The sequence below is a fragment of the Rattus norvegicus genome, chromosome 2, assembly GCF_036323735.1.
Source record: "Rattus norvegicus strain BN/NHsdMcwi chromosome 2, GRCr8, whole genome shotgun sequence".
NCBI classification, from domain to species: Eukaryota; Metazoa; Chordata; class Mammalia; order Rodentia; family Muridae; genus Rattus; species Rattus norvegicus.
Genome location: NC_086020.1, coordinates 137,732,286 through 137,746,642, shown reverse-complemented (window position 1 = coordinate 137,746,642; position 14,357 = coordinate 137,732,286). Strand labels below are relative to the sequence as shown.

Sequence of the window (14,357 nt, the reverse complement as noted above, 5' to 3'; positions counted from 1 at the left end):
TTGTTTTGTTTTGTCTTTGCCGTGATTTTATGTTCCAGTCATCAGTAATATAAAGAACATTTTTTTTCTTTCTGACTGTCATCTCTTCTCTCCTGAGACCGTAGCCTTCTCTCTTTCTTTTTTTAATTTTTCTTTCGCACAGCTGGGTGTTACTTAGGTTCTCGGGCACGCTAAGCCCTCTACCCCCAACTTCTAGCCTTGGCCTGGAACTTTATCATCTTAAATAAAATGTCAGAATATTCAGGCACTCAGGCGGTAGCATGGTTTATGTTTTATGCCAGTGGGCCCCGTCTGGAAGCCATCTTGAGGATTTATCGTTCCTGCATTAATAGTATTTAATGTTTTCACCCATGATCCAGGTTGTTAGCCCAGGAGAGAAGCCAGTAGAGTGATGTCTGGCTTTATTTTCACTCATCTCTGCAAAATCCTTTCACCTGGATGATGGGGGTGCTAATGGGAGAGGAGGGATCTGGGGCTTGTGAGAGGCGTGGGTGGTAACAAAGAACCTAGTGTGTCCTCGGCTGTATAGTCTGTAGATAGGAAACACCAGGATGTCCAAGACGAGTGCAAGGGCCGTTCCAAGAGTCCACGATCACTGTTTCAGAGGCAGTGTAGACACGTAAGTCTCCACTTAAGGCAGAGGCCTCTGACGCACAGGGCGTACAAAAGACTACCATGCACCATTCAGAGGGGAGATGGGTTTATAAAGTAAAGCGCTCAGGGTTCACTCAAGTTTAAACTTAGAAAACCTCTCGGCCATGATGTGTTAGACACGTGTCTCCCCTCTGTTATCTGAATGTAGAATAAAATGGGGTGTCCAGACTCTACGAGCCCTCAACACAAGTGCTGTAGGATAACATGTAAGACCATTCTGCATGCTTGCAACATGCCAGGACCGCAGGGACAGTGTAGGCGACAGTGGGAGGGCAACTCGTGGCCATCTGAGCACGTTACAGTTGAAGATAAGATGCTGGGGACATTGATTCCAAACGTAAGTACTGTGGGGGAGCCTGGGCGGTGGTAACCAGGCTGCCGATGGCCCTACCCACAATACAGCCCAGTCCCAGGGAAAAGGCAAGTCAGCGGGACCTGTCTTCAGACGTACCCAGGCCTTTCTGTAGACCAGCCAGTTCACAACGTATACAAAGCGTCTTCAGCGAGGGGGGGGAAAGCTTTACACCCTCGGTCCTCTCAACACATGGAGGTGTTAGGAGCACTTGCTGCTCTTACCTGAGCTCCGCTCTCAGAACCCATGATGGGCAGCTCAAAGCCGTGTGTAATTCCAGGCGCAAGGGACTGATGCTCTCTTCTGGCCTCCCGTGGCAGTTTCTGAGACTTGCCTAACCATTCTGAGCCGACAATTTCTCTTTCCCCAGGGCACCTGGACGATGACGGATTACCACACGGGTTCTGCACTGTCACCTACTCCTCCACAGACAGATTTGAGGGCAACTTCGTGCATGGAGAAAAGAATGGACGTGGGAAATTCTTCTTCTTTGACGGCAGGTAGCCCGAGCTGTTCTGTTTCATTTGGGGGCGTGGGGACCCCCAACTGTTTCAAGGGGAAAAAGTGATATAAGAATAGAAGAATTCAGTTAAAAGTTTGTGTTTAGCTCATGCCAAAGGTGAGAGTAACCCCAACATGTGTGCACACGGCTTTGGTGACCAGAAATGACAATGGTGGCCGTGCGGAAGCCAGCCGGAGGTGTGCCGAGCCTGGGGTGTGTCTCCAGCGATGTTCTGCTGTGGCAGAATTAGCACTCCCCCATGTCCTGCACAAATTCATTTCATGGCCACCTAGTTCAAGGTCCATAACATAGCTTAACAGCACCACACAAGGTAGAAGGCAGGAACAGACACCGCAGTCTGACCTCCACGTGAACCATGACATGTGTATGCTGACACTGACACATATCCGTGTGCACAGGCACATACATCATATAGACACACATGCACTGGCACAGATTCAGTACGCACTGGTTCCCTGGTCCCCAGGGGGCTCTTTCAAGGTGTGGCATCAATGCTGCCAGAAGGAAACGCCCCTGCTTCGACTCCATGACTATTTAATCGTAGCTCTTTTCCTGGAAAATGTCCACTTTTCCTTTGTGTCGGGGCTATTTTTGTATTCATTCAACAATGTATGTTTTTGTAAATGGCTTATTTCCCCTCCCCACCTAAGGAGAGTCTCCTTGAGTGCACAGTCCCTATGGTATCTTCTATGTTTTATGACCCATTCTCTTAACTTGATAGTTTAAATAATGAAAGTAAAGTCCTTGCCGCATGGCTGTGGGAGCTGAAAACAAGTTAGAGTTTATCCAGATGGCCACACACACACACACACACACACACACACACGAAGTCCCATGCATGAGCATGTTCATACTTTGAATTTGGTGGTTAGATGAAGCTAGCCAACAATTGACCGATTCTTAGGGGAAACTGTCCATCAAATTGTTGTTATTTGAAGGCACACCTTCTATCTTTACAGACCCATTGTACCAGAGCATTAATGGGCATTTGAACCAGTGTGCCAAAATGTGTTCCTGTTAGCCACAGGAGACTGATCCCTGAGCAGGGAGTGCCTTCCCCCAATACATCTTGCTGGCCACCTCCGACCTCAAGTGCCCTATCTGGTCACCTTGTGCCATACACGTGCACTAATTTATATGTGTTTCAAGTGGCAAATCTGGAGGAGAGGTTAAAGCATGTCCCAGTGACCAGCAGTAAATCCACTCATGGCTTTTCTTTTCCATTTGATGTGCCTGGTCACTTCTCTAGACAGGGTTTCATGTGTAACCCAGGCTGGCCTCACACTCACTGCTTAGCCAAGGATTTCCTTGGCCTCCTGACCCTGCCGCCTCCACCTCCCAGGTGGCTAGATTGACTGGGGTATGCCACCATGCTCAACTTTTTCTCCCTTTGTAAAATTAACTAATTTTAAGTTCACATGTCATTTAATGTCTTTCATTGGGATATTTTTCATATGTCTTTTGTTTTTCCTGGCTGAGAATTTGAACCCAGGACCTGGCACATGCTATGCCAGACCTCTACCATAGAAATATAGCCTCAGCCTACCCCTATCCTTTCAAAGGAAAAACAGAAAAGAATCTAAGTTAAAGTAACAGAGACTTAGTTCAAGAAACTGAGACCTCTTAAGCTCTCTGATCCTGAGAGAAGGACATGTCAGCAAACAAGATCTTGAGATCTTGTCATTAGCCTAGAAATAGAAGAAAAAGAAAAACCAAAGAAACCCAGAGGCATCTACTTTTAAGCTACGGAGTGGTCATTTTAGGGAGTCTTGTGGTCTGTAGCCCAAGATAAAAAGGGAAGTAGGGTATCATATGTATGATTATTCTTTGATACTAGGGAACCCAGGGCCTCATGAATGCCAGGCAAATATTCTACCACAGAGCTTCATCCTCTGCTCTTTGAACGATGCCCAGCTGCCCTCAAACCTGCTGTCCCTCTGCCTCTTCCTCAAGAGTGCTGGGATCCCTCCCAGGGTGAGCTACAGAGCCCAGAGTGCTGGGATCCCTCCCAGGGTGAGCTACAGAACCCAGAATGTAAATATTTATTTTCGGTGTTTTTCCTGGACATGCCATCTGGGTTTCAGAGTACTTGCTACTGCATGCCTTTATTTTTCTGTACCCTCGTCTCGTGTGTGTGTGTGTGTGTGTGTGTGTGTGTGTGTGTGTGTGTGTGTAGGGGGTGGGGATGTGATGTACCTGTGTGGAGAATAAAAAGAAAAAATCTCCATTGTTGTTCAGTGGCATGAACCTTGATTTTATGAGTTTTTTTTTAAATTACATAGATTTATTTATTGGGAGGGGCTAGACATGTAACAGTGTTTGTGGAGGTCACAGCACAACTTACAGGAGCTGGTTCTCTCCTCCTACCTGTGGGTCGTCCCACAGATGGAGCTCAGGACATCAGGCTTCACCGAGCTCCTATACCTGCTGAGTGTGTCCAATGTTTGTTTTTAGAGAGGGCCCCTCATTGGCGTGAAACTCTCCAAGCAGGCTAGGCTGAGATCACAGGTCCACACCAGCACACCTGTCTTTTTTTTTTTTTTTTTTTATTGGATTCTGAGGGACTAGACCACATCCTCACCTTTGCAAGGCAAATGGCCTACCAGCTGAGCTATGGCCGTCAGCCTCCAAATGCATTCTCTGATGTTGATTTCCTGTCCTAGTGTGTTCTGCTGAGAGGGATCCATGTGGACTGAGGGGAAATGAGAACACCTAAGGTTTCCCAGGTTGTCACAAAGTGCTTGGTCACATTTCAGAGAAGCTGTCACCCATTCCAGCCTCTCAGCGAAGCAAAATCCTTTCTATGTCCCTGACAGTCTTCCAGCATCTGTGCAACCAAGCTCAGCAAATAAGTACATTTAGATTTACAGTCCCATTTCATTTACAAAGAAACTAAGGCTCAGACAGGCTAGATACCTTTCCCAGAGTCCCCTAGTTAGTAAGAGTGACAGTAAGGTGAATTCACTGCTACACTTTCTTTCCTATTTTTCTTTTCTTTTCTTTTTTTTTTTTTTTTTTGAGACAAGTTCTCATGTAGCCCAGGCTGGCCTTGACCTTACTATACAGCTGAGGATAACCTTAAACCCCTGATACTACTACCTTTACCTCCCAAGTGCTGAGATTACAGGTGTGAAACACTGGCTAAATTCACTTTTAGAGGTAACTTTTTTCTTCTTTCTTTTTTCTTTTCTTTCTTTCTTTCTTTCTTTTTTTTTTAACTACATCTGCTGCTCCATTCTGACCAGTAGTGAGGAAATAGTGACTGGTCTGCGTCCTTTTTTCTGAGCCTACTTCATTTTCTTAACTGTTCTTGGTTGGTTGATTAGTTGGTCGGGTTTGTTTTTAGGGTTTTTTATTTTATTTTATTTTTATCTATTAATTTATTTATTTATTGTAGCTCTGGGTGTCCTGGAACTCACTGCGTAAACCAGGCTGGTTTTAGAGATCCACCCGCCTTTGCCACCCTAGTGTTAGAATTAAAGAGGTGTGCAACCACACCTAGCGCTTCTTAGCTAGAATTGTAATACTTTGCAAGGAGCCCTAGGCTGTTCTTAGCTCCTCTCTGTGGTGCATTAGCACTTGCTAGGAGCGGGGCAGAGGCAGAGCACGTCTGGCTAGTGCCTGGGGCCAGGGGTGAATGATGATGGTGACTAACCTGTCAGATGTTGTTGCTGTAGTCTTAGTTCATTACGATGGCTTAGAGACCTCCTATGTTAGGGAAAAAAGCAAAGTGTCGCATGTCATAATGTCGATACATGCACATAACAGTCAACTACTCCAAAAAGTATAACATCCCCAACCCCCATCAGCAAGCAAGCAATTCAGCACCAGACACCCATGGGTGTGTCACACATTACAATTCAGTTCTGACAATGTCTGTCTACCTTGGGTAGTCTTCCACCTCTCATAGTCTGGAGAGCTGAAAGCTTTGAGATTAAAATGCTGTTAGATTGGTATCTGGCAAGGACCCGCTTGCTTCCTTGCTTCCCGATGGATGCTTGCTTAACCTGTCCCTTCATCCTCCGGTAGTGGAGAAGGAAGCCAGAGAAAGCAAGCTTCCTGGTTGCTTTGTATAAGGGCAGTAAGCCCACTAGGGAGCACTCTAACTTTAGGACCTGATACCCACTCTCACAATCTCTTCTCCTGGGAAAACCCCACTGGGGAATAAGGCTTCAATGCACAGGTCCTACAGGGACCTAAACATTCAGTCCATGCGACTCGTTTTCAAGGGTTTTATTTCAAGAAAGAACTAGATCTTGCTAATTGCCGTTACTTAGAGCCTTCGCTGTCATCAGCTCTCTAGACTCGCATCCTCTGTTAAAAAACAAAAGCAAAAGCAATTTTGAAGGTGTCCGGCGCGTAGAAGGCACTTCTTTCCACTTGCCCCTCCCACCTCGGAGGTTAAAGGCGATAGCCGGAAGTAGCTTTAGCAGATGGCTTAGGGCTCCTCCCCTTTCCTGGCTGGCAGTGTTAGGTAATAGTACAACCACAGGGAATCATTCCCAGAGCAATGTTCTCAAACTAAGAGCCGCACGTTTTTTAGAGATGGGACTTGTACGCAGAATTCGGGTTCATTTTTAAGTTTCTTTCTCAGCTCTCCCAGTGCCGAGGACATCCTAGCAGGTGTGTCTGGGCTTGGATACTGGGACTCCGTGTTATTGTCTATGAAGTTCAGACTTGAGACCCATGAAGTAACAGTTTCCCACCAAAAAGTCAATCTTAAGTTTTAAGCAAGTTTGAGATTTCAAATTGGCTATATTCATAGCTACCCCAGGCCATATACGACCCAAAAGTTACAGGCTGCACGTACCCGTTAGCGAAAAGGAGTGATGGTCAGGCCCCTGAAGTAGAAAGGACAGAAATTCCTCAGGCCGTAAACCATGAAGAAAAGTCAAATTTTCTAAATTATCTTTGTGTATTCAGATACTATATAGGTGACTTTCAAATGAAAATACAGTAATATTTTTTTTTCTTTTTTCGGAGCTGGGGACCGAACTCAGGGCCTTGCGCATGCTAGGCAAGTGCTCTACCACTGAGCTAAATCCCCAACCCCGAAAATACAGTAATATTTTAATAAAATGCAAGTGCACCCGTTGGGGTGAGAAACTGCTAAATTTCTTCATTATTTTATGTTTCCTAATTTCATTATTTCTGCAAACCTAGCACCTCATAAAATGAGCTTTGATAATCACACCACCAAAAAAACACCATTAAATTGATGTTTTCCCTAAGATGTCCAGTGTTTGCCGATACCAGAGAAATCAATCAATCCAAAGACAGTTTTTGTTATGTCTTAATATCCCGAGCAGTCTGGAAAAATGTTAAAAGGAAACACAGGTTAAAAACATTAAAACTAGAGCCAGAGAGATGGCTTCATGGGTAAGAGCACGTTGCTGCTCCTTCAGAAGATTCAGGTTCAGTTCCCAGCACCCACATCAGATGCGCACACACACACACACACACACACACACACACACACACACACACACACACACACACACACACGGGGTGGGAGGGGGAGGGATAAAATCAAACCAGCTTCAGCTGTTAGCTGTGGCCTCTGCCTACAGTTTCAGCACCTGGGAAGGGAAGGCAGAAGGATCAGGAGTTCATCCTTGGGGGCTGGAGAGATGGCTCAGTGGTTAAGAGCACTGGCTGCTCTTCCAGAGGTCCTGAGTTCAATTCCCAGCAACCACATGGTGGCTCACAACCATCTGTAAAGAGATCTGATGCCCTCTTCTGGTGTGTCTGAAGACAGCCACGGTGTACTCATATATAATAAATGAATAAATCTAAGAGTTCATCCTCAGCTACATAGTGAGTTCAGGACCAGCCTGAAGACATGAGGCCTTGTCTCAAAACAAGCAACCATTCAAAGACTGAGGTGAGTATCAGGGTGGTGCAAGGTTGTAACCCCAACACTAAGGAGACAGAGGGATCCTGTGTTTGTCCGGGGCTGCACAGTGAGACCCTGTGACAGAAAGAAAGAGGGGAGATGGAGGAGGGAAGGGAAGAGGATGGGGAGGGGGATGGAAATGCTTGATGTTCACATAAAAACCAATCAATACTTTGGATAGGAGTTGTAAAGATCTGTACTTTCTGTAGCCTGGGGATTCTTGGTTTATTTTATTTGTTCTGATGAAAACATTACTTCAAAATAAATTTTTTTTTCGGAGCTGGGGACTGAACCCTGGGCCTTGCGCTTGCTAGGCAAGCGCTCTACCACTGAGCTAAATCCCCAAACCCTAAAATTTTTAACATAAAAGATATCTATTCCTTCCTTTTCCCATCTTTCTTGTGTCCTTAAGAATGTAGTTTTTTTTTTGTTTTGTTTTGTTTTTTTTTTTTTTTTTTTTTTTTTTGGTTCTTTTTTTCGGAGCTGGGGACCGAAGAATGTGGTTTTAAGGGCTCTTGACTTCGGCTGACCGTTTGCTGGCCTGCGGTCGGACCAGGACCGAGCACTGGACGTCAGTGCTAGGAAGTGCCTGGAAGGCAGCTGGGCAAGGCTGTTTCTCATGAGAGTGGAGTGGGGTTGGGCTCACAAACAAAGAGGCAAGACAAGCCATGAAAACAATGGGGAGTCAAGATCAAAACAAGTCAGTGGAGTTGGGTGTAGAGGCCCCTCCTTTAGCACCAGCACTTGAGAGATAGAGGCAGGCAGATGTCTTTGAGTTCAAGGCCAGCCTGGTATACATACTGAGTCTCAGGATAACCAGGACCAACCCTGTATGGCAAAAACAGAAACAAACACATGATTCCGTGGGTAAAAGCTTTCGCTCGATGACCTGAGCTCAGCTCCCAGGACCCACAGTGGAAGGAAGAGCTGATTCCCAAAAGTTGTCCCTGTCCCTCCAAATGCAAGCCCTGGCATTCATAAACTCACACTCCCAAAACTATGTGCCAGTCACAAGAATGTTAACTTGTCCAAAGGACCTATGCCTTTAAGATTTGATCGTGGGGTTGGGGATTTAGCTCAGGGGTTGGGGACTTAGCTCAGTGGTAGAGCGCTTGCCTAGCAAGCACAAGGCCCTGGATTCGGTCCCCAGCTCCGAAAAATAGAAAAAAAAAAAAGATTTGATCGTGACTCTAAGAGGGATTGGGTTGCTTGTCTGTTGGAGTAAAACCCAAGTATATACAGGGACATTTTGAATGCTGCTGAGAATCTAAAGTCAAACAGGTGGAAAACAGGACTAGCAAATAAAGACTTAGACTTCGCGGTTCAATTAATAGTTCCAGCAAGAACAACAAAACATATCTTTTATGTTTATATCTTACACTCACTATTTGGGCTGTACGCCTGCTGAAGTTCATGACCTGTCTAAAATTCAGACATCGCTGGGCATCTTGTATCTTACCTGACAATCCCTCCCAGAAATGAAGAGAGATGGTCCATTCACCTCCCCAAGATGCATGCCACATCTCCCGTCAGTTGGTTAGCAACCCTTCCTTCTCCGGGCGGCTCTCTCTTTTTTTAATTGTGCGATCCTAATGACAGTTGCATCTCATTAACTCAGCCTCACTGAGTTTAGAGTTTTGATTATTTATGCAAAGGCGATGTTAAAGTATACTTTATTCCTTTCGTGAATTTAATAAGCCTATTTGTCATTGATAATACAAACAAACGGGAGAGAGAACTATTTATCCCCTTGGGAGACCACAAGTAGTGTAATTACAATGAAATCAGGAGCTGTCAGCGTTCAGGCTGTGAATTTCGTTTAATAATTACAGATCATTCTCAATCACAAGACAAGGTTTTACTTGGCAGAGGCGGGGACAGCCCGCTCAGTCCCTGTTCCTCGCTTTGTCCTACCTGCCCCAGAACATGCTGTGCAGCACGTCCGCTTGTCCCACTTAACCTGGGACACAGCGTACGCTTGTCCTAGTGTAAGGTACGTGTTTATCCTGCCTATCCAGTATGCAGTGTGTGCTTACCACAAAGTACTGCTGGGCTGTACGTATTCTGTGCAGCATGCTGGCTAGAGCCCCCGTACAGTGCTCACTACATAGAAAGATACCTTTAAATGTGTGCTTGCTGTGTCTGTGAATAAAAGCTGGTGTAAGTCAAACCATCTTGATTCCTGAGTATCTTGTATTTAATTTTTAAATCTTTAAATTACATTTGCTTATTTTGTGTGGGGATGTCATGTGTAGGGAGGCGTTGGTGCCATGAGCTACATGTGTAAGTCAGTGTACAACTTACCTCAGTGGATTTTCTCCTTCCATGGTATGTGCCCAAGGGATCAAACTCATATCCTCAGGTTTGACGGCAAGCACCTTTACCCACTGCGCCATATTGCTGACCCTCACATTTTAAATTTTTAAAATCATTTGAGCCCCTCTTTCCTTTATTCCAAATGGAATTTTTGGTAAACTTACTTCTGTTGCATAAGGATATTGGACACAAAATGTATTTCTGAACTTCCAGATGTAGTTTCTGAGGACAGAAGAAAGAAGAGAATGGTGAAATTGCCATAAACATACTGTGAGCTTTCTTTGGGTCCAGCACCATGGGGCTCAGCCTCTGTCAGGCTGCTAATGGGACCAGCAGGGTTGAGCACAACACGCACACACACACACACACACACACACACACACACACACACACACACAGCATATGCCTCAAAAGTTCCAATTCTCAGGTAACCTAGGTGTTGAAGCAGCTACAGCATCTGGATTTGTGTGTCTATGTTTGTGTTGTCCATGCAATGACAAAAATCATCTAATGACACACTTTCAAGAGCCTGACCCTGTCATTGGGAATGCATGACTGTGAGACAGAAATAAAGCCTCCCCTATCTCCAATGTGAGGCAAAGGAGAGAGAGCCTTTTGATTGGGTGCCAGTTGTCATTACTACTGTAGAATGTAATATGAATGGCTTGAAAATATGATGACCAGTTGCATAAGGTAAGCCATTCCTGAGTGACTGACGACCCCTGTGTTTGAGCCGTCCAAGAGGGTCAGTGAGTGCTGGCCCACAAGGGAAGTGAATGCCCAGCAATAGAGAGTGTAACAGCAGAAATGCCAGTGCTCAGTGTAAGCTACTCGTCTGCCTGGCCACAGAGATGGCAGAGAGAGAGGGGGAGAGAGGGAGAGAGAGAGAGAGAGAGAGAGAGAGAGAGAGAGAGAGAGAGAGAGAGAGAGATGTTCTCAGCCCAACCTATAGATTTTTCTTCTCTTTGGCAGAGTAAAAAGAGGGAAGGGGGAAAGATTCATAAGAACCAGGAGATTATGGTTAAGGCTTCCTGGAACCCAGGGCCTTGGGCATGTTGGGTAAATGCCCTACCAGCCAGCTGACATCGCCAACCATTTATCCATTTGTCGGCATTTTTCCTAGCCATCAATCTCTCTGTCGTTTTGAATATGTGTAAGATTGAAACAGAGCCGGGCATGTGGGTTCCTGAACCCTATCCTTTGTTTTTAAATGGCTCAGTGGATAAAGGTGCTTGTCACCAAGGCTGACAACCTGAGTTTGATCCCTGGGACCCACATGGTAGAGTGAGAGAGCCAGCAACAGGAAGACATGTGCTACCCGCCAAATGTATCGGGATGGGGCAGAGGGGAGGGGAACTATAGCACTGTGTCATCAGACTGTCCCTTCTGTCCCCCCTTGCCTCACAGCACCCTGGAGGGATACTATGTGGATGATGCCCTGCAGGGCCAGGGCGTTTACACCTATGAGGATGGAGGTGTTCTGCAAGGCACCTATGTGGATGGGGAGCTGAATGGGCCAGCCCAGGAGTACGACACCGACGGGAGGCTGATCTTCAAGGGACAGTACAAAGACAACATTCGACACGGAGTGTGTTGGATCCATTACCCAGTAAGCTGCTACCTTTTGGCTCTGAGGGAAAGAAAGCAACTGAGTTTTAAGACAATGTTTGGACTTCTCACGATAAACAGTAAACATGTATCCTCTTTGAAGCCATGATTAGCCTAAAGCTAAAGTTGAGAGTTTCTGAGGCCGGCCTACCTCACTGTTGCCACTTTGACTTAGGTTTACTATTAATTCCTCTTCTGAGTCATGCTGAGTATTCTTGAGTATTTACTCATCCGTGGGACAAACTAGTTTTATTGTACCACCAGTAAAGTGGGAAAAAAAGTTATTTTTCATTCCTTTGTCCTATAGAAAGAAGCAGAAGAATATTTCATTGTTGAAATACATATGGGGGATGGCTGGGTGTGGTGATGCCTTTGATCCAGGCACATAGTGAGATCTAGCACAGCCAGGACCCTGTCTCCAGAGATATAGGAGAGAGGGGAGTCAGGATCTCACCCTGTAAATTGTCTCACCTCAAATTCACTATGTAGACCAGGCTGTTCTCGAACTCATGGATATCCTCCTGCCTCTGCTTCTAACAGGTGCTTCTCTGCTTCAAATGCTAGTATTAAAGCATGTGCCACCACACCCAGCTGTTGCTTAACTGTATCCAGTGTCTTAAAAGTGAAATCGAATTCAGCAGTTTTCTGGTCTTTTTGGAGTTACTTCACCCCGCTGTTTGCTGGTGAACAGCAAACACCCTTTACCCCACCCCAATCTCCTCCTTGAACTCTCTCACCAGCTCACACTGTTCTCTATAAACCGTTTAATCAGCTAGGGAGATGGCCCAGCAGACAGTAGTGCTTGCTGAAGGTAAGAAGGACCTGAGTTCAGATCCTCAGAAACCAAGTAAAAAGCCTTGCTTGGTCCCTTATGCACTCACAATGCCTTCACTGGGGTTTCATGGGAGGATCTCTGGGCTTACTGGCATAGCTCAACTTCAGTGAGACCCTGTCTCAGGGAATAGAGCAGAGAGTGATGGATCAGGGCATCTAACACCGTCCTACACACAACTGGTTTTTATTTATTTTTGAGACAAGGTTTTCCAATGTAGTCCTGGCTGTCCTGGGGCTCACTGTATAAACCAGCCTGGCCTTGAACTCACAGAGATCCAGCTGCCTCTGCCTCCCTAGTGAAGGAACACTCCACCATGACCAGTCACACAATTGTTTTTTTCAATCAGTTAAGCTTGGCACAGTTTATGCCCGTGGGGGCCCAGCTACTAGGGGAGCCTGAGACAGAGGGCTTACGCCTGCAGTTTGGGGCTAGGGAGATGGCCCCACAGTTAGGAGCTCCTGCTGTCCTATCCTGAGGACTGGAGTTTGAATCTCAGTACCACATTGGAGGCTCCAAGGGATCCAGCACCCTTCCCTCCCCTAGCTCACTCCCCACACACTGAAATTTATAAAAAGAGCTGTGTCCTAAGGAAAGGATGTAGTTGAGGGTGGGGCCGATTACAGCCTTCGGCTGTCTGGAGGCTGTCAGTAAAGAAGCAGGCGTCAGTGTTGGGGGAGGCCTTGCTCTGGTCATCACTGTAGTCATTTTGGACTGGAGGTGGGATGGGAACACAGAGCCACAAGAGGCTTCTAGGTCCCCTCTGCTGCTAAAGCACTGGAGGTGTCTCTGGAGGGACATGGGCCTTCCTGGGGTTGACTGGACAATGCCTAGCACCCATCATAGGGACATCCCAAGCAGCCTTTATCTTGTCAATCCACACCCAAGAGAGAAATGTGTTGCCGACAAGCATTTGACCTGCCTTCTCACCAATCACGCTTAGGGGGAGCCAGCGAGCAGAAGAAACCAGGAATGACCTCTTCCCCATAAGTGTAAGAAACTTACTAATCTGCCTGTTGTCCGTGTGAGATCACTCCAGGAACAGCTTCTTCTGAAAATCTCCCTCTAATTAGGGTACAGAAGTTTTGCCAGTGATGTTTTGATTTTTGTGACAGTCTTGTGTAGCCCAGGCTGGCCTCAGATTCTCTGTAGCTGCAGAGGACCTCGAACCTCTGATTCTCCTGCCTCTGCCTCCTAAGGGCTGGAATTACAGGTGTGTGCCACCAACTCATGCAGAGCTCAGACTCAAACCCAGGGACTGGCTTGTGCTAGCTGAACACTGGCCAGAGGCACCATGTGCAGCCGCAGTAAACTGTTTGGGTTTAGTTTGATTACTTTATTTATTATTTAGAAAACCAAACGATTTCTGTTCTGCCAGTGCAAAGTAAGAAGTTCGGCTCTTAAGGGAAAGGGCGTGAGGCCCTAAACACAGACTTCTGCTTCAAATAAGCAGTAATGTGGCGGCTCCAGCTAGTTACAAGAATAACACACACCACACGCTAAGGCGCTGTGTCGCGGTGGCAGTAGCCTGAAGGCAGAATGCACAGAAAGAACCATCCCATTTACACGGCATTCGTAAGAATTAAGTACAGAAGGACAAAGAGCAACAACTGTCATCCTCCTGCATTTTCTGCCCATGGAAATGATGCTGCATCGTTTTCCTCAAAAGTACTGAGATTCATTTTAGTTTATAATCTCTCCCCTGCCAAAGAGTGGATAGACTGCGGCGAGCTGTGCAACCTGTGTGTATAAAGTCACTTGTCCCTGTCCCAGTGAGCAGCTCTGAGGGTCACATGAGTGTCACCTGCTGCTTAACTGGTCTTAGATGTTTGAGCTGAGGACATTAACCAAGCTATCACAGATGCCATGGTATCAAATTGTTTAGCAAGCTTACGAAGGACTTTGATTGGTCAGTTATGCATTAAGGACTTCCAGCAGAGAACCCATCTCTTGCTTCCTAAATAATTATCCACAACACTGTGGTAGCCCCGTTCAATTAAAACATGTTCGCGGGATGACTTAGTAAGAAAAGGTGTCTGCCACTAAGCCAGACAATGGTGGGTCCCCTGGGATCCTCATGTTAGAAGGTGAGAACTGACTTCCGCAGGCTGTCCTCTGACCTCAACGCATGCACCATGGCACATACAGGGGCACACACACACACACACACACACAC

At 46.2% G+C, this 14,357-nt stretch overlaps 1 protein-coding gene across 1 annotated transcript in view; it reads left to right on the top strand.

Annotated features, from left to right (window-relative positions):
- Setd7 (SET domain containing 7, histone lysine methyltransferase) overlaps nucleotides 1–14,357 on the top strand; it is a 42,775-nt gene that overhangs the window by 9,677 nt on the left and 18,741 nt on the right. Inside the window, exons 2-3 of the mRNA NM_001109558.1 lie at nucleotides 1,377–1,506; nucleotides 11,149–11,350. Coding sequence (NP_001103028.1) covers nucleotides 1,377–1,506; nucleotides 11,149–11,350 — 332 coding nt within the window. The remainder of the gene's footprint in view (nucleotides 1–1,376; nucleotides 1,507–11,148; nucleotides 11,351–14,357) is intronic.